At 40.1% G+C, this 24640-nt stretch overlaps 1 protein-coding gene across 1 annotated transcript; it reads left to right on the top strand.

Annotated features, from left to right (window-relative positions):
• The first annotated feature begins 1769 nt into the window (after positions 1-1769).
• IPMK (inositol polyphosphate multikinase) lies at positions 1770-24198 on the top strand. The gene is made up of 6 exons (XM_083614170.1): positions 1770-2282; positions 7910-7995; positions 10773-10869; positions 11663-11835; positions 15913-15994; positions 17384-24198. The coding sequence occupies exons 1-6, from the start codon at positions 2069-2071 to the stop codon at positions 18001-18003; spliced, it is 1272 nt and encodes a 423-aa protein (XP_083470296.1). The 5' UTR covers positions 1770-2068; the 3' UTR covers positions 18004-24198.
• Positions 24199-24640: the final 442 nt, after the last annotated feature.

Genomic DNA, 24640 nt, shown 5'->3' with positions numbered 1-24640 from the left:
GTGAAGGAGATTAGATGGAGATGAAGTGATTGGCCCAAGGTTATCTAGTGAGTTTCAAAGCTGAGTGGGGATTTTAATCACTCCTAGTTCAACACTCTTAACTGTTCTCTCAGAGTGTCCCTTGGTCTGTTGTGTGAACCTTTCCTCCATCTTGCCATCCCACCTGCAGAATCCCTGCTCTCTTGCAATATCATGGTGCTTAGTGGGTCAAGTAGGAAATGGTGAATTCAGGGCTGTGACTTGGATGCTCTGCGTTACTAAACATATTTACTCAAAGTAAGTCCAATGGGGCATTTACAGCTTAGTAAGTGTGCTTACAGGGATGCGGGTGGCGCTGTGGGTTAAACCACAGAGCCTAGGACTTGCCAATCAGAAGGTCGGTGGTTCGAATCCGCGCAACGGGGTGAGCTCCCGTTGCTTGGTCCCTGCTCCTGCCAACCTAGCCATTTGAACGCATGTCAAAGTGCAAGTAGATAAATAGGTACCGCTCCGTGTGCTGCTCTGGTTCGCCAGAAGTGACTTAGTCATGCTGGCCACACGACCTGGAAGCTGTACGCCGGCTTCCTTGGCCAATAAAGCGAGATGAGTGCTGCAACCCCAGAGTCAGTCACGACTGGACCTAATGATCAGGGGCCCCTTCACCTTTAAGTGTGCTTACCAGAAATGTATCCTCTAGCTATCTAGCAGAAGTCTAAAGGCTAAAAAAAGGCTACCAGTGTGAGGAGAGCAACTTTGCTCACAGTGAGACTTCACTCATGGCCTTCACTTTGAGCCTTGTTTAAAATTTATTTATTTTAAAACTGAGCTTTGTCAGACCAGGGGTGGGGAACCTTTGATCCTCGATGTTGCTGAACTTCAATTTCCATTATATCTAACAATTGACCATGATAGGCTTGGGCGGATGAGAGCGGAGTTGGAGTCCACTGTGGCAGAGTTTAGTTTGTAGCACAACTTGTGGTTTATTACTAGAGCTCAGTCCCGTAAAAATAATATGTACTGGGACCTCTCTTCCACAGAGCACATACAGAGTGCTTTCTCCCTCTCACCACTCCCTAGACAACAGTAGGACTGGCCCACTCATGGGGTGCATGCCCTCCAACATTTCTCCGATGAAAACATGGACATCTTAAGGAAAAGTGGGACATTCTGGGATCAAATCAGAAACTGAGACAGCTTCTGTAAATCCGGGACTGTCCCTGGAAAACAGGGACACTTGGAAGGTCTGCTAATCAGTAGATCCCGGTTGAGAGCTTTATCTCTCCATTGTTCCCATAGGAACCAACTCCCAGGGGCCAAGGTCCCTTTGCCCCCAATAAAATATTGGAGAGGGCCGGGCACCCCCAAAGTTGATGAGCATTGCCATTCAGATGCTGTGTGTGCACTGCATCAGATGTGGGGCAGAGCTTACCTGTGCCAATATTTTATTCAATATTCAATCGACTACCAATTCAATTCAATATCCAATTATTCAATACCAATATTTTATCCAAGTTGGCACCCCTGATTGCTCCTGATGTAGTAGATCTTCCCTGGCGGAGAAGGGGGCACCATTCTCAGGTGCCAAAAGGTCTTGGGTCGGCCCTGGACCCCTGAGCTTAGAGGGAAAGTCTACCACCGCACAGAAGGGCGCGGCTGTCAGGTAGCGCTGTGCCCTTGATAACAGCAGCGCTGCCTCTTCCTCGCGTAGGGAAAACCATTCAGAAGCCGCCCCCCACCCAAGCCAGGGACGAGCGGCTTCAGTCGCCGCTACTGCGCAGGCTCGCTGCGAGCCGCGCAGGCCCAGTAACGCCGAGGTGCTGCTTATCTCTCTCTGGCTCTCTCTCTCTCCTCAGTGCCGCTTAGTCAGTCGACCCGAGCGGTTGAGGTGGCCGAGGGAAGCCTCCGCTCCGCTCGCCTGAGGGAGTGGAAGCACTGCGGGCGGGGGCGCACGCCATGGAGCCGCGGGCCTGGTCTGGGCTGCGAACGGCGAGCGGCGGCAGCGGAGGCAACGGCGGAGGAGGCCCTTGAAGGCGGGGAGGAGGAGGAGGAGGAGGACGTGGCGGCGGCGGCGGCGGGAGCCTCCGAGGAAATGGCCACCGAGCCCCCGCGCTGTGCGGCGAGCAGGGAGCCCGAGCGGCTTCTTCGGGGCGCCAAGGCGGACGTGCCTCCGGGCTCCGCGGCGTCGTCGTCGGCGGAGGGAGAAGAGGAAGGAGGAGGAGGAGGGAGGAGCGCCCGGCTGCTCAACGGCTGCGTGCCGCTGTCTCACCAGGTGGCTGGGCACATGTACGGCAAGGATAAGGGCGGTAAGTGGCAGGCCTGGGGTGGGTGGGTGGCTGGGTGCGTGTGTGGGGCGGGTCCTAAGGGGAGGCAGGAAGCCGGGACCCACGCCCCGGGCACCCCTTCGGCAGGGAGTGGGAAGTGGGGCTGCTCAGGTACCCCCCCAACCCAACCCAAGTCCCTTGGGTCCGCGCTCAGGAATTAGTTTGGATCTGGATACAAAGCAACCAAAGTCCGGTTTTTTCTGCCTTGGGTGTTATTCCCCTCAACGTTTCCAAGTGTGTGTGTGTTTATGCACGCGCGTGCGTGTTTTTGGTGTGTGGGATCCAGTGCCCTAGTGTTAAATAATAATACCAGGGCGAGTTTTGTTTTTACTTACGACATCGGTGTGTCCTTAATGTTGTGGGTTGCTTGTGTCTCTCTTTCTGACAGCCCTCTCTCTGAGCCGTGTGAGTAATATTCAAGACGTCCCTTGCATGCGTGGGGTTGCTTAATTTTGTCGTCCCCATCGTCCCCCCCCCCCGCCCCAATTCGGCGAGAGACTGCTTTGAGGTCTTCTAGTGACTTTTTTTATGGCTGAATGGTCTTTCCAGGCTCCCCCAATCCAGCTGAGAAAGACTACTGGCTGTGGCTCTATGCAACAATAGTATTAATTAAAAATAGGCATGTTAATTGTAAGCCATCTTGAGCAATATGTGTAGGAAGGACAGGGTGTGTTACTGTATATGACAGCTGAAAATGATGCTCTGAAATGGGTTTTCAAAAGTAGAATTTGCAGGTTTTTGAAATCCACGCAGAACTTCAGTTTGCTTTTTTCCTTACAAAATAACATAGTGGTATTCTACTGTCTCTGTTGTATACACCTTGGTGGTTTACAGTAAAAAATATTTTTTTTCTTTGTTGGGAATGTACTAATGGAGCAATAATGAAATGACACATTCTCCTGCCTAATAAGCTGTTTAAAGCTCTTTCTTTTATGGTGTCTTTGTTGTGTTTGCTGCCGCACATTTTTTTGTGTTAATTTGGTTTTCTAATATGACCTCCCTGCTCTTTCTAAATCTTCAGGGGTATCTACCTACAAGGTCCCTGCTTTTCTTGTTGATACCTAAGCATGTAGTCTTAATCTGAGGTGTTTTGTAGGTTTAATGTTTATGAATAGGAAGTTTTGAAGCTGGGGATATGACCTGATTCTCTCTTCACCACCCCACCCCAAAGAAAAAAGGAAATTGGATTGGTAGGTTTGGAAAATGCCTGTGATTCTGCTCCAGAAATCCCAAAAGCAGTTACTTTAATTGCGAAATCTTGTTTTGGATTTCTACAGGAAACAAACTGCATGAAGAATAAACACACGGATGTACTCCTGTTTTGAGTAAACAGAAGATTTGGCATTCATTAGGGAGAAATTTCATCACTGCAGAAAATGTGTTTATCCTTGTATTCACATTGTGTTTTGTGGCAAATGGACATGAATACAATGAGGAACTTAAAGAGATTGTGGCATTTAAAGTGATTTATATGGCAACTAGAGGGGCTTTACATGTGCATATATAAGATGCCGTTACAAGAGACAGATTCTGGTTGTTCTATTTTTCTTTCCTAGCTAGGTTCTTCTAGTCTTTGTATTAAACAAATCAGACATGATCAGCCAGTATTAGACAAATACATCTGCACTAAGATGAAGTGGAAAAGTGCCTGATCACTTAACCATGGTTAGGTTTTTCAGCATACTGGTTGCTTCTCCTCCCATGCCTCTTCTTCCCCTTCTTTGGCAGGTATTTGTAAAGTTGCTTGATACCACCCAAAGACCCTACCCGGGTGGGAGAGAGGAAGGAGAACAGATAATGTTTTTGTTTATATGATAATATATTGACCGAGATGGAGGTGAGTGAATGAGCTGGCTGTAACCTGTGCTTAATGCTTCTGGGGATGTTTTGCAAACCAGAGTTCCGGTTGGCAACAATTAGTTGGGTGGGGATTAGCTGTGTTATGAGTATAGTTAGTGGGAATACAGTGGTACCTCGGGTTACCTTCGCTTCAGGTTACATACGCTTCAGGTTACAGACTCCGCTAACCCAGAAAATAGTACCTTGGGTTAAGAACTTTGCTTCAGGGTGAGAACAGAAATTGCATGGCAGCGGCGCGGCAGCAGCAGCAGGCCCCATTAGCTAAAGTGGTGCTTCAGGTTAAGAACAGTTTCAGGTTAAGAATGGACCTCCGGAACGAATTAAGTACTTAACCTGAAGTACCACTGTACTTGAGAGTGAGGTTCTTATGTAGAGGAGTGCTAAGGCTGTGTCTGGGGCATGTTACTGTGGAGGTGGAAGTGTGGATACAGTTTCTATCTCATTTTAATTTGGCTAAAACTTTCTAAGTGGAATTGTTATTGTATTTAATTTTTACTTGCATTTTTAAAAATTAGGAACATATTTTGTTTTCCTCTTAATTATGCTGCTTTAATGTCTTTATTGTATTTTTGTACTTAAATTTTCAGTTGTAATATTTATTGAGATTTTGGAATTTGATGTTTTAAGATGGGTTGTAATCCACTTAGAGAACTTTTCAAAAATATAATGTGATATAGAAATGATTTGAATAAATAACCTGGGTGCTGTTGCTGAGAAGGCCCTCTAGCAAGTTGTAGATCACCTGATTGATGTATGCCCCCTTTTCTTCAGTAAACGCACTAGATGGTTTCTCCTAACTCATTCACACTTGTAGAGTACTCGTACTGAGTTCAAAAAGTGGTGAAAATCAACATTTCTTGTATTTGCACCTTATCCTTTCTTCCAGGAAGCTCATAGCAATGTGTTTTAGCACCAAAACAATGTCATGATTCAGGTTAAACTGATAGAGGGTGATTTGCCCAAGGCTGTGCAATAAATTTTGAAGCTGAGCAGGAATTTGAAACTGGGTCTGACACATGTTCAAGCTCAACATGTAAATATTCATCCCCATCATATTCTTGCATATGCATCTTTATATTTTTATAAGATGTAATTATTCATTTTTATAACATTGTTTACCCATGAAATGCAGATAGTTACAAAAGCATAGGTTCAAATGGAACAACTGAAAGCAAGGATTTCACAAGAAAACTGGTTTGTTCCTGAAAGGAGAGGATTTTTAAGTGAGAACATAGATTGTTTAGCTGCAGTTTTCATGATTAACCTTCCTCACTGACTTCTGCTTAAGCCAACATCCTTCTAAGGTCATAATGTGTGTCTCTTCTCTGGGGGGGGGAACCATGATTGAGAGCTATCCCTGTTGCAGTCAACTTCAGGAATAACAAATTTGCACGGATTATAAGAAGTTGAAGTTCAGGGCTCTGGCATGTATGTGGTAGTGGTTACAGAATTTAGCTTCCAGATTTTTTTTTAAAAAGTGTTTCTAGCCCTTGTTGACTACAAATATAGGTATGAAAATGCATGGTTAATGTCTTCTGGAATCTCAGAACCTAAAGTGGTGACTGAATGATATTTAAAACAAGAAAATAAGCAACTTTCACACACTTGCGTAACTCACACAGATCACAAGATATTTTTGCGTGTGTTCTGGGGTTACCTTGGTGCAGATTTTCAGGGTTCTCCCAACTCCTCCTCACTGCTGAAATTTAGATTATAAGCTCCTTGATTTTGTATTGTTACTGTGGAGTGTCATGTATATTAGAATTCTGTGAATGAAAGATACTTTTTAAACACTTCACATATTCATAAGGAGAGATCTGCTATATCATTCTATATTATATTTATACTTTACTTATTCCATAGGTTTTCTTGGGATATAAGAATATCAATGGCTTTTTGTTGTGCTGGCTATATTTCCTCCAGTATCAGAGTTAGTATGTATGCTTCTGAATGCCAGCTGGGTATAATAATAGGACTGAATCATAGAATCATAAAATTGTAGAGTTGGAAGATAGTGCTACTGCAGTTATGTCCTACTCATGGGCTTCCCATAGGCATCTGGTAGCCACTGTGGGAAGCATAATGCTGAACTGGAGTCCTTTGATCAGATCCAGCAGAGCTTTATGTATGGTTTCCATACATAAAATCATAGAATCACAAATACAAAAAAGTAAACATGACAGCCTATATATTCCACTATTAAACTGTTGAAACAGTGGAGCACATTAAAATACCCTTTTAAGTTTCCCAGTTAAAAATTTGTTGTAGTAAAACTTTGCTTTCGAAAAATAAACAAACTTGGGCTGAAGTAGTCTTTCATGAGCAAATAATTATGAAGTATTGGGGTCATCACTGAGAAGATCTTACTTCTCTTATCACTGTCCCAGCTTCTTACCTTAAATTTCCTTTCCCTAGTTGCTAGCACACACAGAATTTCAAAAAGTGGAGAGACTCCTATGAGAGTTGCTCTTTTCACTATACTAGAAAAAGGCTGTTCTGACATGTGCTCTGACTACTTAAAATTCTTAATAAAGGGAATTTATAATAGAGGTGGGAAGGGGTAAACACTCACATTTTGCTTGTCTGACAAAGTGGTTTTGATTGTGGCTTCACTCAGGGTTGCATAATGTGACCGTGATAAGAACAAAGATTTATTGCTGAAAATAACATGTTCAATTTTACCTAGAAGCTAAAGTTTTACTTTTACTTTTACTAATAATAAAGTCCAAAGGCTGATTTTTATAACTATAACCATTACTAAATAGAAACCTTGGTTATTCTTCAACTAGCGGAGATAACATTTATTGTAGTCTGTTGTCCTAATGGTAATACTGCAGCCTAGAATGAGTCTCAATTTTAATTTGTGACGTTGTGGTTGTATTAATATTGCCTGTCTTGAATGTCTTGAATAACATCATTAGAAAGAAAAAAAAATGACATGATACTGAAGTCTCATTTGGATCCAAAGGGCTTATTCCAGTAGTTGCAAATGAATGTTTAAGGATTAAATTTTAAGTTACCACTGCTGTGAAGAAACTTCAGTGAGATGAAACCGTTCAGAACTAACACTGTTTTGGTGATTGAAAAATAGCAGAGAAGTTAGCTGCAAAATAACAAAACTCTTGCTCCACATTCGTCCTGGTTCTTGTATAGCTAGGCCATGGCTCAGCATTACGTGTGAACCCTTCCCAGCAGCTTATCTATTGTTTCCTTATTGCCAGTCATCCATGATTTGAAGCCATGGCTTGTTGCTTATGAGCCTGTCTTCGTTTAAGCTATGGCTTGGCATTACATGTGAGCTCAGCACTTTCCTTAGCCATAGTTTGCTTGGCTACTCCACTCTAGATGTTCACCAGGGTACAAATGCATGAGACTATAGCAGATGGGAAACAGACCAAACTTTGGAGAAACAAACCATAGTTTGACAAATATGTAGGATAATTTATGGTTAACTACTGATTTGTTAAACAAATCATGGCTTAGCATTACATGCAAACCAGGCCAATGTGTGAAAGATTTGCCTGGTCTTCAGGATAAGTACCAGACTCTAAGGGTAAGGTGTATTTTCTCTGTTTTATTGATTTCATTTAAAGAAAGCTGCTTCCTAACACGAACTCTTACTTTTCCCCCTAACAAGAACTCTTGGGTTTTTTAGAACATTTAGTGTATATACTAGATCATGTTATCATAGTTGGACTCAAAGGCATGCTGAAGTTAAGATGTGAACAAATGTATTTGTTGTTTCCCAGGCATCCTGCAGCATCCTGATGGCACAGTCCTCAAACAATTGCAGCCACCACCTCGAGGGCCCAGAGAACTAGAATTCTATAACAAGGTAATTGTTTCCTAATTCATCCTCTAACTGAAGTTATGCTTTTTTTTGCTGAATTGAAGCACCCCTCTGTTTAATTATCACTGGGAACCTCTGTGCATAACCTTACTGTCCCAACTTAGCACATACTGTAAATGGCAAACTCAATATGGTAGTCTTGATCAGTGTCAGAGACTGATTATATGGGAGGAAGATGACATACTTTGGAGCTTTTGACATCAGTGGGTCTTGATTATGACTAGTGTTTGATGTCTTCCACTGTCAGTAATGTTGGTGTGCATCCCTTTATTGACAGTCTCAGAGGTCATCTTGTGTACACAGCAGACACACTGGTAGTTTCATCATGTGCCTGTCTGGTTGTTGGGCATCTATCCATAACTTTCTCCTTGTTTTTCTATACAGTCATACCTCGGGTTGCGAACGTGATCCATGCGGGAGGCATGTTCACAACCCGCAGCGCCGCGTCTTCACACGCACATGACGCGATTTGGTGCTTATGAGCAAAGTGTGATTTAGTGATCTTGCACATGCGCGAGCGCCAAAACCCGGAAATAACCCGTTCCGGTACTTCCGGGTTCGGCGCGGTCTGTAACCCGAAAACACACAACCTGCAGCGTTCACAACCCGAGGTATGACTGTATTCCATAAGTGAGCTTCATGCTAGTTGTGATGTGGCCCCATTGGCAACTGCTTATTTGATTATCTAGGGGACTATTTAGGCATGGAGCCTCTGGAGGAACAAAGACTGGTTTATGCATTGAAGAGGGAGTGGTACATTGCACCAAATAAAGTGTGATATTGGAGTAAAAGCCAGTTTGGTTAAGGGGTGCTAGAATGCTCCTGCTACCCTGTTTCCTTGAAATCACTGTACAGGAACCTGGGGCTATGTAGCTAGTTACTGGATCTCATGGCATAGGTGGCACATCTTTGAAGTTAAATTTTGGTTGTCAGTAGAACAAACTAATATTGCAAATAAATGTTGAAACCATTCTTGGAGAATGAAATTACAACATATGTTTGGTTGAGTCAGAGTGAATTATGTACTTTCTACCAGAGTTGCCTAAAGTAACATTAGTGTGCACGTGGAGAGAAAATGTAAATAGTTCATTAATATATGAGCTCTTGGAACAGTTTGTGCTGAAACATTTGGTTGCAAATGATTCCATTCCCTATTAAAGCCAAAGACAGTGTGATCCTCATTTAGGAAATGTCTCCTATAACAAAGTATTTTTTTCTGCTAATCAGACCTTATAACTTCTTCAGTATAAGTAATTTGATTATTTTACTATTCCTATAGCTGGATGCCTATATTGACTTGGTTTTTAGGGGGTGGGGATTTGGAAAAGGAATAAACAATAATAATTTAGAGTCCTAAAATTAACCTGTTAGCAAGCTTCAGCTTTTTCCTGACCTACATAGGAGACAGGCAAGGCAGCCTGTGATCTGTCACCTGGTTTCTCTTGGTGACAGAAAATCCAATAGTTCAGGCAGACAAAAGTTTGAAGGCATTTTTTCCTTTATAAGTATATATAATGGACAACAGTAATTTGTAAATCCAGCAACTCAGTTGTATGGTCTTGTTCATTTCCTTTTTAAGTGTAACTAGAATAACAGGACTGACTGTCATTCTGTCTCTGAAAAGTATTTGCTCAGCATTTTGCCTCTGCAGTTGTTATTGCCAACTAAGGGTCAAAATTTAATATTGAATAAAATATTTAAAATTGCATTGGTGTCACATTAGGAATTAGCTGTTGAGTTGCATGTTTTAATATTCTTTCTGTTCGTCATTGATGGTGTGGCTTTGCTGCAATTGAATGACAAGTCATGAACAAAATAAATAATTGCATCCCTCTAACAAAAGCCAGGTATCTTATGGCAGTAGAAACAATGCACTTTAACTGTTTTACAAATTCAATCAATGATAAAGCTGCTAATGTTACAGTACACAAGTTTTGCAGTCCACTCTACCTCACCTTCCCCTCCTCCTCCTCCCCTACTTGGAAGCGTAAACCCACAGTTGGTAGGCTATGTTAAGAGTTCCTGTATTTACTGGATGCTTTCTAGGGTTATACCAATCCAATATAATCTTTTAAAGGCCATTTAGTTTAGGAATTTGGGGAGGGAGAATGCAATTGATTAATTCATCACTGAAAGATTATCCTCCTCATACTTGATTTTGCCATAACTGAAGGTGAAAGGGAGACCAGACTTGTCTCCCTGTGCCCCATCCTGCCACTAGTGCACCTAAGAATGTTTTGATTAGATTGACTCATGCTGCACAGGATCCCTAAGCACACATTTGTGTGCTTTAGTGCTGTCAAACTCTGAATTTCAATTTGGGGTGGGGTTTTTTTGAAAGCAAAATACTTATTTTTTATAAAAGACTTAACAGTAGTCAAACATTCTGGCACAATTTACAGCATTTATTCTGAGAGACACTTTGTTTCCTTTCTAAATGGATATTTCTATTGAGTGTGAGGTTTTAAACATACAGAGGGTAAGATTCAACTAACAAGTCCTGTTAGTGGAAGCCCTGGGCAAGGTCTTTAGGTTGTGTACCCCTGAAACTGGCTGGGTGCTGGTGGTTGGAAGAAGCGCTGGGACAGCGTGCAGGGGTACGAGAATGAATTGTTCCATCTGGCAAGCCGAAATGCTTGTGCTGAAGATTACCTTAGCATGATGTTGAATTCCCCCCATAAGTTCTAAATATCCAAATGTAGTCTGCCACAAGAGGGAATTGAGTGGTTTGTTGCAGTTCAAACATATTTCTTTTATTTCAGGTGTATGCTGCTGACTGTGAAGACTCTGTGTTTCTAGAACTCCAAAAATATTTGCCAAAATATTATGGAACCTGGGCATCACCTACTGCACCCAACGGTAATGCTGTTAGACAGTGCAAGAAGCACTAATTTTTTGGCAACTGCTTGGGAGATGGCTCTGAAAATGCCAGAAACTAAGTACCCGAGCACAGCGTGATAAATCACTATCATGTGGAACATCATGAAACAATATATTGCTATGCTTTGTAGATGGAAAAATGTCATGTAAATAAGGGCTGTTTTCTGCAAACTCAATTGATTCTTCAGTAAGATCCAGTTTAGCATATTTAGGTCTATTGCAGAATTTGTATGACAAAATACACCTTCTACTGCTAACAGCAACAGGGGTACCACTAGTAAGGTACAGTAGTCTTGCAGGAAGATAATAAGATGACCACCGCCAAGAATAAATGTTGGCAATTTAAAGCATGCTAAAGGGCTTATTGTTATCTTTTAACATTTTATACTTTCTCAGAATGTTAGTTACAATTTGCTTCATTGAAAGGATGGTTACTGTAATTACTTACGTTCTTACACAGGAAGCTGAAGCTGACCTGGACAGCAGATTTCATAATAAAAATAATTTATAAAACACTACTATTATATTAACTTATACAACACTGTCTGATAGTGAGAAGGGATATAAAAATAGACACAATGAAATAAAATCACAGACTAAAAGGAATCATTGTTGGGAATTAGATGGTTAATATAATGCTTGTTGTAATATACCACCACCAGGAGGATGCCATCTTTGAGCCACTCCTGTACTTGTGTACTTTCCACTGACCTCTAATGATTGGGTTGGTTAGATTATGACATTGATCTAGTTTATTCTGAATTGTTAACAGATTTGTACCTGAAACTGGAAGATGTGACACACAGATTTAAAAAGCCATGTATAATGGATGTAAAAATAGGCCAGAAAAGCTATGATCCATATGCTTCCGCTGAGAAGATTAAGCAACAAGTCAGCAAGTATCCATTAATGGAAGAGATTGGGTTCTTGGTGCTAGGCATGAGGGTAAGATGCAGTTCTTCATTGGATTTTAAATCTTTTTATGTTCTTGACAACATGGGGGCAACTAAAATTATGTTTAGATGATATTTTCAACAAAACACCACCACCACAAACTGGCTTATAAGTATAAAACCAAATTTACTAGAATAATAGCTAGAATAGAGATAGACTTATAACCATTCAAACAACAAACATACTAAGGTGCCATGTGCAAGACAAAGCCTGGAGACACTGTAAACATGGAGTGGATAAATGTACAACTCTATCTTAACAAGTTACATGTACAGTAAACGTACAGACTGGATAAATGAACCGTTCAACTAGTAGCATAAGTCCAATCACGGAATGGCAACCCCGTGCTGCCACAACGGCATGGGTAGCATCCAGTGCCAGATAACGAACGAGACTCTGGCATGCTAACTAGTTATGCGACCCCAAGCTCCTTTTGCCTACTTGCGGTATTCTCACCAGGGTGGTAGCTTTGATTTTCCTTCCCGTGATTGATCCATGTACACGGCTTTGTGTTTCCAACTCAAGACCCATTGAAGAACATCTCATCCAGTTCAATCTTTGAAAAACAGCTTTGAAAAACCTTTTCATATTCTCCAGTGTGCTACCCTTGCCGTTGTGGCAACACGGGGTTGCCGTTCCATGATTGGACTTACGCTACTTGTTGAACAGTTCATTTATCCAGTCTGTATAACGTTTACTGTACATGTAACTTGTTAAGATCGAGTTGTACATTTATCCACTCCATGTTTACAGTATCTCCAGGCTTTGTCTTGCACATGGCACCTTATTATGTTTGTTGTTTGAATGGTTATAAGTCTATCTCTATTCTAGCTATTTTAGTAAATTTGGTTTTATACTTATAAGCCGGTTTGTGGTGGTGTTGTTTTGTTGTATTATTATCACTGTCACCACAGTGATACTTTGTGTATATAGATGATATTTTCCCCACGGAAAGATGTTACGAGTCAGCATGCTTTGGGTTTGAATGTTTTCTGTCATGCCGTATTCCCTGCTTCCCTTATTGCAGGGAGATGTAGGGGACTGAATTGAGACAATCTGCATTAACTTCTCATTAATAATAATAATGAGAAAAGAAGTGGGTAGGGTTGGCGATCCAAAGGAAGACCTATTATTGATTTCTCTTTTGAGTACAATAATCTGAACAGCATCTTCAAGATTTTCTTTTTTCTTTTTATAAAGAAGATTGTACTTAGTCTAGATGTGGACTTCGATAACATACCGTATTTTTCCCTCTATAACACGCAGATTTTTTCTCCTAAAAAGGAAGGGGAAATGTCTGTGCGTGTTATTGAGCGAATGTGTGGTCCCTGGAGCCAAATGGCAAAAAAAATCAGGCAAAAATCAAATCGCGCGTCTCGGAGAAGGGAAACCTGAAAAGAGGAAGTGGCTGCTTTCCTGCATTCTGCCTCAGGGTCTTACTGCCCACCCTCCTCTGTTTCCTTGCTGTGTTTGCTCAAACGGAACAAAGAGCAGGGAAAGCCCCTCCCCTCAAGGCAAGCAGAGGGGAAAGCAGAGTGTCGTCTCTGTGCTCCGGTGCTGCTGAAAACATGCAGGAGGGGGAGAGAGAGAGAGAGAGAGAGAGAGAGAGAGCGCTGGCTGGCTTGGGTGGGTAGGTGAGGGAAAACTTTTGCCTTCCTTTCCTCCCTCCCGTTATACCCCTCTCCTGCATTCTTAGCCAGCTGCTTCTCTGCACACCCCTCTCGTGCTCCTTGTCCATTCTGTATTTTTCCTTCCTTCCCCACTTAAAATGTGGTTAAAAAGCATGGATCCACATGGATCCTCAGGATCTTTGCATTGGGTCACCCCAAATTCACCATCAGATCACATAGCATGTCCATGGCTACAGCCTGCCCCCCCCCAAATCACGCACCCACTGTTGCCTGGGGCTGCAATGGTGCAAAAACGTGGTTACAAAACATGGATCCTCAGGATCTTTGCATTGGGTCACCCCAAATTCACCATCAGAGCACATAGCATGTCCATGGCTACAGCCTGCCCCCCCCAAAATCACACACCCACTGTTGCCTGGGGCTGCAATGGTGCAAAAACGTGGTTACAAAGCATGGATCCACAGGGATTCTCAGGATTTTTGCATTGGGTCACCCCAAATTCACCATCAGATCACATGTCTGTGGCCACAGCATGAAGCACAAAAATGATACATCCACTGTTTCATTCAGAATGTTTTTTCCCTTGTTTTCCTCCTCTAAAAACGATGTGCGTGTTATGGTCAGGTGCGTGTTATCGAGCGAAAAATACGGTATTTCTTTTTATCTCCCTGGTTTTCTCATACAGCTCTATCCTTCCTCCTTTATCATATTATATTCTCAGTAGTTCCGCCTCTTGCACCCCATACTTACGTTCCATTTTATTGTTCTACTCAATAACACCAGCAAATAGCTAGATTTGTTAACTTGGTTATGATGGGTTGCATTCAGAAATTTAAGCTGTTCACAGCAGTCCTCCAGAGAGCTAACATGTTGTGTTGATAGCTTGGCTATCCCTTCAGGCCTTTGGTGCAGCATGGTGATAAACTGCAACAGTCTTGCATAGCATTGTGTTAGTGAAGCATTAATTGACTTTTAATTTGAAAGATTTGGCTTTTAACTGTATAAACTGAATTCTGATGCTGAAGCGCATTCAAAACCTTAAAAATTAGCCTTCAGGCAATAGATTATAATTGTAATTTCCCTAGCCAAGTAGAAGAAAAGAAACAACATGTTTTCTGTTTGGTCCCCATAGAGACCTCAATGAGACTCTAGTTATTAACATATTTTATCAGTATATTACTGAAGGTGGATGATGTTGTTTGGCACTTGAATTTGACAGGCATTTTTGGTCTCTGTTCATAGATGTTTAGGGAGCTATTAATGTTCTGTACTGTATGTGATGTTCAAGTTCTTTAGTATTGCTGTCCAGTTGCTTTCTTATAGTGCCAAGCACATGTTCATTAACATTTGGAGGGAGAAGTGTATTATTCCTTTATCATATTCTTGCTGACTTCAGTCAAGTGTATTCCAACCATTCCCAGACTCCCTGTTAAAGCAGCCCTATATCTGTGCTTAACTTTCAGATCTGGTGTAGCAGAATAAATGTCCTATGTACATTCTGGATTGGCATAAAATATGTCAGCAAAAAAATCTGTTCCTTTAATATAATGAAAATGGGCAGATTTGGATAGAGACATAGATTGCAAAAATATATATGCTGTATTTCCTATGTCTGTATGCATCTCTCTGAGATTTTAATTGGAACACCATGGTCTGAAGCCTGTATAATAATAATAATAATTTTATTATTTATACCCTGCCCATTTAGCTGGGTTTCTGGTGGACCTTGCTGGATGCACTGTCAACTGCTTCTGTTTGTGTAGTTGCTGAGAATGAAAAATAAGTATCAGTTCATTTGCTGTCCCATGTAACAGATATAATTTAAATGTTGGTTTAGTGATCTTATTCTAGATAATTTTTATTTTGTTTCTAAACGTGCTGCTGTTAGTGGTTATATGCACACATATTTTTATATTCATTTGATTTCTATTTTTATTCAGCATGTTTATTGTTTTCCAGACAGACTTGTTTTGCAATGATGTGTGGTCATAAACTTATATGTCTGAGTTTAGATCCCCTGTAGAATACTAAGCTATCCTCTATCACTGGCCTATATCTGAAGACTACATAGGCCAGTTGATTCTGGGGCATCGGAGTAGACATTCTGAACACCCATAACTTTATTTGCACTGGTTTCTTGTTATTGGACTGTAAAGTATAGAGAGGTATATAACATAACATCTCACTGATGTATTATTCCATTGAAAAAGCTATATCTGAATATACAAAGTTTATGATGTTTTCAATGTGAACTTGCTGAGTTTGGATTGCTAGATAGATCCAGCTCATGAAATAGTTTCAGAGATGTGTGGATAAAGCATTTTGAAAAAAAGCCTTCTTTCGTATGCTGAAGAGTACAGTGGAACTAGTCCTAGGACAAAGACATTTTTTCAGAAATCAGATGGCAAAATTACATTATTATTTTGTGTGTTTTAAGGTTTATCGCGCCCATTCTGACAGCTATGAGACGCAAAACCAGCACTATGGAAGAGGCTTAACGAAAGAGACAGTAAAAGATGGTAATGTTTGGATTTAGACCAGGTTGTAGTACTACTATTTTAGGCCTTTATTACGAGACTGTGTGCTTATAAACTCCGTGTAGCTTGTCTCATAGTGAAGAAAATTGAGGACAATATTATAAAACCCTCTAGCATGCAGGATTGCCAGGGAAGGGAAGGAAGTGGGATCATTCTGACTTGGGGTTAAAGGTGGGAGAGCTCGGATGGGGGAAATATGTGTATCTCTGACTTAGCTTCGGATGAAGGAATTAAGGCAGCATAGCCTGCCTATGCCAAGAACCTCCTAACTCACATGGAGATGCACTAGATCCTAACCTGCTCATCCTAACTTGAGATCCTGCTATAGGATTGCTCCCCATGAATATTTTATAGGGCAGTCCCAGCTCTTTAGTTATAAGTTCTGAGCATTGATAGTATGTTTTGAGGGTTTAAAGTGATTCCCATAAACTCTCACAATAATCCTGGAAACTAGGTCACTTGTACAGTGTAATCACAACTCACTTAAGGGTTCTGTTCCAGAAGCAGCACACGCATGCAGAATTGTGCATAGTCAAAAGCTGCCTGCTGGAAGGGGGGCGGGGATCTCACGGAGGAGCTCCCTGCATCCCCACTGCCAGGGGAAGAAGAAATCTTGCCTTGGCAGCAAGACGCGTGGGGAATCAGTAGAAACAGATGGAGGAGGAAGAAACCTGGTTCCTTCAGCTGCAGAAGGGAGGAGAAAGGCAGACAGGGAAAGAGGCAGGCAGAAGCTGCAACACTGTTCCAGCTTTTTGCTTCTGCCTGTATGTCTCTGGGTTGGCCTCTCTCTTCCCTTCTGCAGTGGGGATTTTTTTCATCCTCACTTCCCTGCTCACCATGCAGCTGAGAGAGGTGGGTTTCTTCTTCCTCTGTCTGCCTCTCACCTCCCTTCTGTCTTAGTCTCCCCCCACTCGTCTGCTGTAACTGTTACCCAGAAGGCAACTGCTGCCTGAGCTGAGTGTGTATAATTGAATTTGCGCAATTAAAATGTCTGGAAGATGTGATCATGCTATAGTATTCCCATAGTGCATTGGGTGGATAAAACTGAAAGATGAGGGCTTGCTTAAGTGCATGTAAGAAGTGAGACTTGAGCCAGAGAACACCAGAATAAATCGGACACACTTGCTCTGAAACCTTTAACATAGCAATTAATATTTTGATGATGGGAAATCTGAATTGGGACACTTGTCTGAATTTTTGGGGGCATATTATCAGGTGACTGTGAATAGCAACTTAAACCTGAATTCTGTTATATGAATAGCTGAGAATTTGTTGTCAATTTTGCTTTTTGGAAGCTAGGCACCATTGCTATACTGCAGTTTGAACTTTTCCAGTCAGTGGCTATTAATTTTACTGGTTTCTTTCTTGCAGGTGTGGCTCAGTTTTTCCATAATGGATTCTGCCTGAGAAAAGATGCTGTAGCTGCCAGTATTCAAAAGATTAAAGAAATACTGCAGTGGTTTGAGAAGCAGAAGCAGCTTAACTTTTATGCAAGTTCTTTACTATTTGTCTATGATGGCTTGTATCCGATGACAACTACATGGTTAAATGATGGCAGTCTGGTCGAGAAGGGAAGAGTGTCCAAGGGTCAAGTGCCAAGTGGTGGTACATTGGAATATAATAATAACATTCGTGTCATCAGTTCTACAGAGAATGGCAAGGTAGAGACCTCTGTAGGCAAAGGCTTCTCTAAAATGTATGCACTTCACAAAAGGCACCAGAGTCAAATTTCCCTTCAAGTTGAAACTGTGGAACAAGACAACATATGGAAGAGCAGTGCTTGCCTTTCACAAGAACATCTGAATGGAAATGTTATACCTCAGCTGGAAAAAGTTTTCTGCCACATGCCTACTACGCTGCCAGAAAGCATGGAGGTTGAAGTCAGGATGATAGATTTTGCGCATGTGTTCCCCAGCAACACACACGATGAGGGCTATATTCATGGTCTGAAGAATTTAATTACCGTCCTTCAAAATATTTTAGATACTTAAACTTTTTGCTATGATTTCTACTGGGGGCCAATTATAATGAAAAGCAACAACATTTCTGCACTTGTGATTCTGTTATATGTTGGTTTGTATTGTTCTACATTTTACTTGTCTTTGTACTTTTGGTAGGATGATCAAGTATTTTATAATCTTACTCAGGAAAATTATTCTGTAGTTTCTTACAGTTTAGTAAGAGAGAAGCTAAAGAGATTTAACTGGTAATCGTAGGAACTTGCATTTAACTTGTGAAGCTTAGCTAAAATTGGGGGATGATTTGTGTCAGATAAAATGGTAGAGCTTTCTCATACCCTTAAATATTTTTAGCTTAATCAGAGTCCGTCCATGCAGCCAGAACACTGAGCCATATCTCTAAATAACGGGTTATTAGGAGAATATTAGAATATTATCCTTAGGTGTTTACTACATCTTTAGAACTGGAGCATTTCTGAGGGATAAATACTTAGAAATCTATATTCTAAATGAACCAGCATTTTAGTGTGAGGTGATCATACTGCTTCGTTCTTAAAACTGGGTAGGTATGTTCCTCTTTTCATGGCTAAACTTAAAAGTATACTCAAACAGTGTAATTTATTATGAGTGCTATTGAAAAGTTTTTCAAAACTTATGAAATAGGAGTTGTTTGCCATGTAAAGATGTTAAATGCTGTTTTGAAACCTTTGTGTCAGATTTTGTGCCCTATTTTGTTTATAAGCTTTATATTTAGATATTCAACAAGGAGTTGCTTTGGACATTGCAGAAAAACAGCAAAATAATATATCTTAGTGAGTCTACAATGTCTAAAGTCAGTTATAAAAATAAGGTAGTACTATGGCCATTCATTGTGTGGGCAGTTTTGTAAAATTGCACAACCAGTGGTTAAGATAGTTTTAAGAGGTTGCAGTTGGAGAGAGTATTTAAAGAGCTCTCCAGTCTCTTTAAGTTGCATCCTCTTGAAATCCTCTCATCCAAGGAATGTATGAACACTAGAAATAAGTCCATGTTGAAAAATGGCCATTATAAGCCAGGGTCTTCAAAATTATTAAATTGCCTATGGTGAGAATAAAGACTGCTTTATCAGACATAATACTACACATTGATAAATACAAGCAGATGGAAGCCAGAGACTCAAGTAGAGGATGTTTAAAGCTTACACCCACATTTTGGAACAAACCACAGTTTCTGTTAATTCCAAATACAGGATTTTCAATTTTTTTTTTTAAAGCTGAGTTAGTTCAGTCGAACCAAAATTGCACTGCGGCTTAATGTTGTAGTTTCAATAAGCCACAGTTTACCTGTATTACAGTATAATGGGAAACTGCATTTTGGAACAAACCATAAACAGTAGCTATAAATGCTTTCTTGTGCTCGAACAGGAGGGGAGAATTTGTTAGTCCGAGGCTAGTGTCTGCTTTCTCTCTTAGCGTTACATTTGAAATGGGCCTTATCGTGCAAACGTTGGGCTGATACAAGAGGGCTTCCTTCTGGCAGCATGTGCATCTCCATAAACATAAAAAAGGCAGAAAGGAGAGTATGGACCTCATTCAACTAATGTGTCCTGGTAGTGGAAGCCTGTGCAAGTACTTTTGTTAGCTCCTATGGCTCTATAGTGTCAGGAGACCCCCCAAAGCAATAGGAGGTAGAGTGTGGATATTTTGTCTGGCAAGCTTAAGTACTTGTGCTAATCAATGATTGGCATAGCTCTACAATGAATTTCTCCCTGGGTGACATAGCATGACACCCCACAGCAATTCTCATGGGCATGTTTCAGAATCTGTCTAGCATGGAAATGGTTGCAGTCAAATCCAGTGATACAAGATGGAAAATTGTACAAATCAGAAAATTTTCTGGAAAATCTTTCAGTGCTTTATTTTTTTCCATGGAAATTTTTTCCTTTTTGTAAGTTTATTAATAACTAGACGCCAGCTGCAAATACAGTTTAAGGCAAGCTTGGCAGTTTTGACATTTTTAGCTTTGTTTTTGAAACACAGGTAAATTAGATCACTTTTTATAAGCCATCAGAAAAAAATTCTAGCACAAATTATGCTGTGTAAATTAAGTTTACTTAATTTGCATAGGAAAAAATATCCTCTACCACCTCCTGAAATTCACGTCGCTGGAAAATACTTTTTAACCAAATGTCCATTTTCTAGTTGTGCCGTTAAGGAGAACACTTTGCTTGACTTCAAAACTACCAAGAACCAGAGGTTTCTGTCCCTGAGCGGGCCCCACTTGGAAGCACCTTACAGCAGTGCTGTGAGGGAATTATGCAAACAGACACTCTCTCCTGAATTTGATCACCCTCCCCCGAACTTTTTAGAAGGAAAGCTACAATTTTAGGATTAATTTCAATGTTCTGCTAATACTGCTTCATTGTATGGTGTTTTGTAGGCTAATTGGACATAAGAATTTATCAGAGTTTTGTGTTTCCACTTTCTAAGGTTCACTAGAATACTGATTTTAATTGGAAGCAACATGTGGTAAATATACATGGACTTTTTATTTTCTATCAAAACAAATGCTACATTGATAAACAGTTTTCACATAGGTTATAAAGTGAGCCTTAATTAATAAAAGCCTATGTCAAAGGTGATACTACCATCTTTAAGAGTGATTAGGAGAATTCAGTGTTCTGTGAAGTAATTTAAAGCATATTCTGGAAAAAGTTACACTATTCTGCCCTATTGAGCTACCTTTGTAACAATTAGCTTATTCTATAGTAGCTTATGTTATCTGTGTCTGTTTTCTGTTCAACAAAGAATCTTTACACTCACACACACACACATATGGGTATGTCTAATGTAGGCAGGTATTTATTCTTTCTTGTCCTGTACCATTTCACATCTGTAGAGCAGTAATCTGTGTGCTCTGTAATATTAGTATTATAATTGTTCATTGCTGTGCTGCTTACACTATTTAATGTAACTAGAACATTGTAGGATCACCTTACAGAAAGCACTCCTATCTAATTTTCAGTTTTTATAGTTGCAATTGTAACAGAATTATACTTATTTTTATTCAGTTGGAAGTTAATAGTACTTTAAATTAAAAACTGGGTACAGCTAAAGGTAACCCATTCAAATGTAGACTGCAGAAATGGTGAATTTAGAACTTATGTGACTTTCACGGGAGGACAGAAAAGAGAATAAAAACTCAGAATGGGATAGTATGCTTTCCTTTATGTTAGTATACTCTCACCATTGTTTATGGACTAATTTCCTCGTTTCCATTTCTTGTTCATAGGAAGCCTTGTAGAGTGATGCTTTAATAACATAAGCTTGGGTACGTAATTGTGAAAGTTCTTATTTCATAGATTTCCTGATTCTGTAGCTTATTGTGTATGTTGGAACTTGGATGTACACAGGAATGCCTGGTACACACAGGGCCTTCCCTATTCACCTAATGAAGGAGGCAAGTTGATTTTATGTGCAAAAAACAGATACGCCCACCTCTAATTGAAGTGGATATGAAAACCTGTGTATTATGATAACTTTGTGTACATATCAGAGCACCTACAGGGCTTGAAATTGGAGCCCTTGTGTAGCGTAAGGAGTATTTAAATGTGTCTCTTTGGAAGGAAGAATGACTGATGTAAACACTAATGAAGATGACTCCACAGCTACAGCCTCTGTAAATGACATTGATTTTGAAAAATTGGCTCTTGTCACAAGGACACTTCTTAGTATCGCTTCTGATGTGTTTGTGAAAATACTCCTTTTAAATGTATTTTGTGGGAAATTATGTACAATCTTACCTGATAAGAATTTAAATTATATAATTTTTTAATAGCAAAACATTTTCATTCTTGGTATTTTTGGATATTAGTGGTTCCTGGTGCATATATTCAAATGAAATTTAAAATAATGGTATTATGAAATGTTAAAATATTTTAACTAACTAGTTTTACAGAACTATGAAATTGTGTATAATTGTGTTTTCACATGGAGGCTGTATTTTCAAACTGAAATTATTTTTGTTCTATTGTACAGGAGAACTATTTTTGCGTATCCCATACATTACATACCATTCCATTTGAGATGCTTAAATTTTAGGAAGAGACTATTTTCACTTAAATTGTGGATTGAATGAACAATTTGGCAGGTTACAAGTAGGTCCTATGCATGCTTACCTGGAAATAGGTCCCTCTGCCTTTTGTGGCATTTCTTAATAAGCGTGCATAGCACCGTGGCCATAGTTTGCCATAGCAGAACTGAATAAGGGTCACTTAGGAATGTGACTGGTTGTCACTAAGGGTGCAAAATACTGCACGGATTTTGAGGGAAACATATTTCAGTATTAAATACTAATCTAGAGAGAGAGAAGAGGGCACAACCACTATAGACCATGAGCCGAAACCCTTCTAAATTCCTTTATATTATGGCCCTTTTAAAGGACTGCAACAGATACAAAACACTCCTTTCGACCTGTCCATATTTTAATTTTTTTTTAATATAGTTTACACTATTTGCAATAACCGTCCCTGCTGAGTGCCTTCTGCTTCAGGTTTGGTACCTTTTAAATGACCTCACGTAGCATCTATTGTGATGTAATGGAATGCTTTAAGGGAGAGTTGAATGACTGTATTGATTATGTCCCACTAATGTTGGAGAGTATGGTTTCAATAGTTAGCTTCTTTTGATCCAAAACAAATTCATTCGGTAAACTGCCATGCTTTGTGCTTAGTTCCACAATAATAGTAAATTGTGAGCCATGCTTAAAAACCTATGAGTGAATCACATAATGAATTACTGAAGCCCCTGCCCCCCCCAGTTATGTTGTCTGGCTCGCATGTTACCAAATAAGAAGCCAGAAAGGTTGAGGAGGCATCTATAGCAACAGGACTTGGGAACGGGGCATTCTGAAAGGGTGGGAACTGTGGCTTTGGCTCACCCACCCCATATCCCTTCTCAAGTGGCCCTACCTCAAAACTTTGCTTTCTGTGGACATACTGCCTTTACTCAACAATGACAAAACCCCGGGGGCTTAATACACAATCATATGCATCCATGTGCCTTGCCGGTACTCAAAAGAAGCATTGGATTTCAATTCCTGAAAAGAGGCGACCTCATCTGTGTGGTTGTGAACCAGTCCTTAGGGTGCTTGAATCTGGCCATATGTGAATCTTTTTGAAGAGAGCCTTCTGTAGCATATTGTGTGGAAAGGAATTTGAATAAGAGTCTAGGTGGGAGATGCTGAAGAAGGCAGCAGTAAATAATTTATTCACTCAACGTGTAGCTTTTTGCAGATCGTATCCATCCAAAAGCCTTACATTCAGTTTTGTTTTGCCTGTTTTCTATGTACTGTTCATGCTGGTAAACCATTGAATTGGAGCATAGAGTGATGAACTCATTCAGCTGTGAAATATTATTACATTATATATCCAGGAGCTAAATACTGCACATTTGTAATTGTTAATTGTGGTTTTGTTAGCTGAAGTTAATGCACACTTTAAAAAATAAAAACTTTCATACTATGAATATTTCTACTAATCTTCCCTAGGTAGCAATTCTGAGTAGTTTTGTATGTAGGTATAGAAAATTAATTTTTGTTTGCCATTTAGAGAAGTGACGTCTGTACATTTAGAGTTTGTTGGAGATTAATCTTTACGTGAAATCCAGCAACAGGAAAGAGAAAGCAACAGTGGTTTTGGGAACAAACGAACATTTACACACATTGTCTGAATCATTGTCTAAATATGCTTTTGAAACATGTATAAATGTTGGCACTGGAAAAAAAAAATCTGAACTGGCTGAACTGACTTTGAACTAAAATGTCCAAATATGATTAATATTGCACATCTGCATATGAATGATACCAGAGTGCACATAAGCACTTTAATATTCTGAGAACTGTACTGGAAAATATATGGAAGCATGTGAAATTGCACCTGGAGCTGGATTAACTGGTGGGGGTGGGAGGGGGGATTTTACAGTTTAAATGTACATGAATGAATGAATGTAATCTGGCCTCATTTTCTCTAGCTCAAAAAGTTGAAATTGTGTTGTGCAATGTCCTTTTTTGGTGTTTGACTGTAACTGATATTTTGGGAGGATTGTTGTTGGACTGCAGAGGTATGTGTTTTATAGTTAAAAAAATCTATTATGCTATATACCAATTCTTTTGTAATTTATGTGATATTTAGGTGATTCTAATAGCTGTATATTAGGCTGACTATTAAATTGTCTTTTAAGTTACCTTGAATGCATTGTCCTTGACTTCTTAAGCAATGTATTGCTTCAATTGTGAGAAAACATTCTCCCACTTTTGTAGTTTCTGTTGCCAGGTGAGTTTTTCCCCTCTTAGCTGTTTAGTTCCTCCAAGATACTGATGAAGGTGTGTACTATCAAGCCCCTCATACTTTTGTTACTAAGTTACAAGTATTAATGCACTTCACACTTATTAATGTACATCACACTTAGGCAGTATTATTAAGCAAAAAAAGCCTTTGGCCTGAGGAGCTTACTGTCTAAAACTGTGTGTTAGAGACAGAGGTATATAGAAGTAGATTGGTTCTCTGTTCCAGCATTAGCAAAGATCTGACTGATGGGCACTAGAAACAGGAGGAGATTTTTTGTAGTGATACTATAGTTGTGGAATTCTTTCTCCAGGGAAGTCTGGCGAGCCCCTCTGAGGGCACTTGAAT

Source organism: Podarcis filfolensis (assembly GCF_964270895.1).
Source record: "Podarcis filfolensis genome assembly, chromosome: 5".
Classification (NCBI taxonomy): domain Eukaryota; kingdom Metazoa; phylum Chordata; class Lepidosauria; order Squamata; family Lacertidae; genus Podarcis; species Podarcis filfolensis.
Note: the sequence above shows the minus strand (reverse complement) of the source record. Positions and strands in the feature narration are given on the sequence as shown.

Bases quoted from the DNA above. Each gene is read 5' to 3' on its own strand.
- IPMK (XM_083614170.1), top strand. From the start codon at position 2,069: ATGGCCACCGAGCCCCCGCGCTGTGCGGCGAGCAGGGAGCCCGAGCGG. The intron at 2,283-7,909 runs GTAAGTGGCAGG...GTTGTTTCCCAG, and splicing joins GTACGGCAAGGATAAGGGCG to GCATCCTGCAGCATCCTGAT. The intron at 11,836-15,912 runs GTAAGATGCAGT...GTGTGTTTTAAG, and splicing joins TCTTGGTGCTAGGCATGAGG to GTTTATCGCGCCCATTCTGA.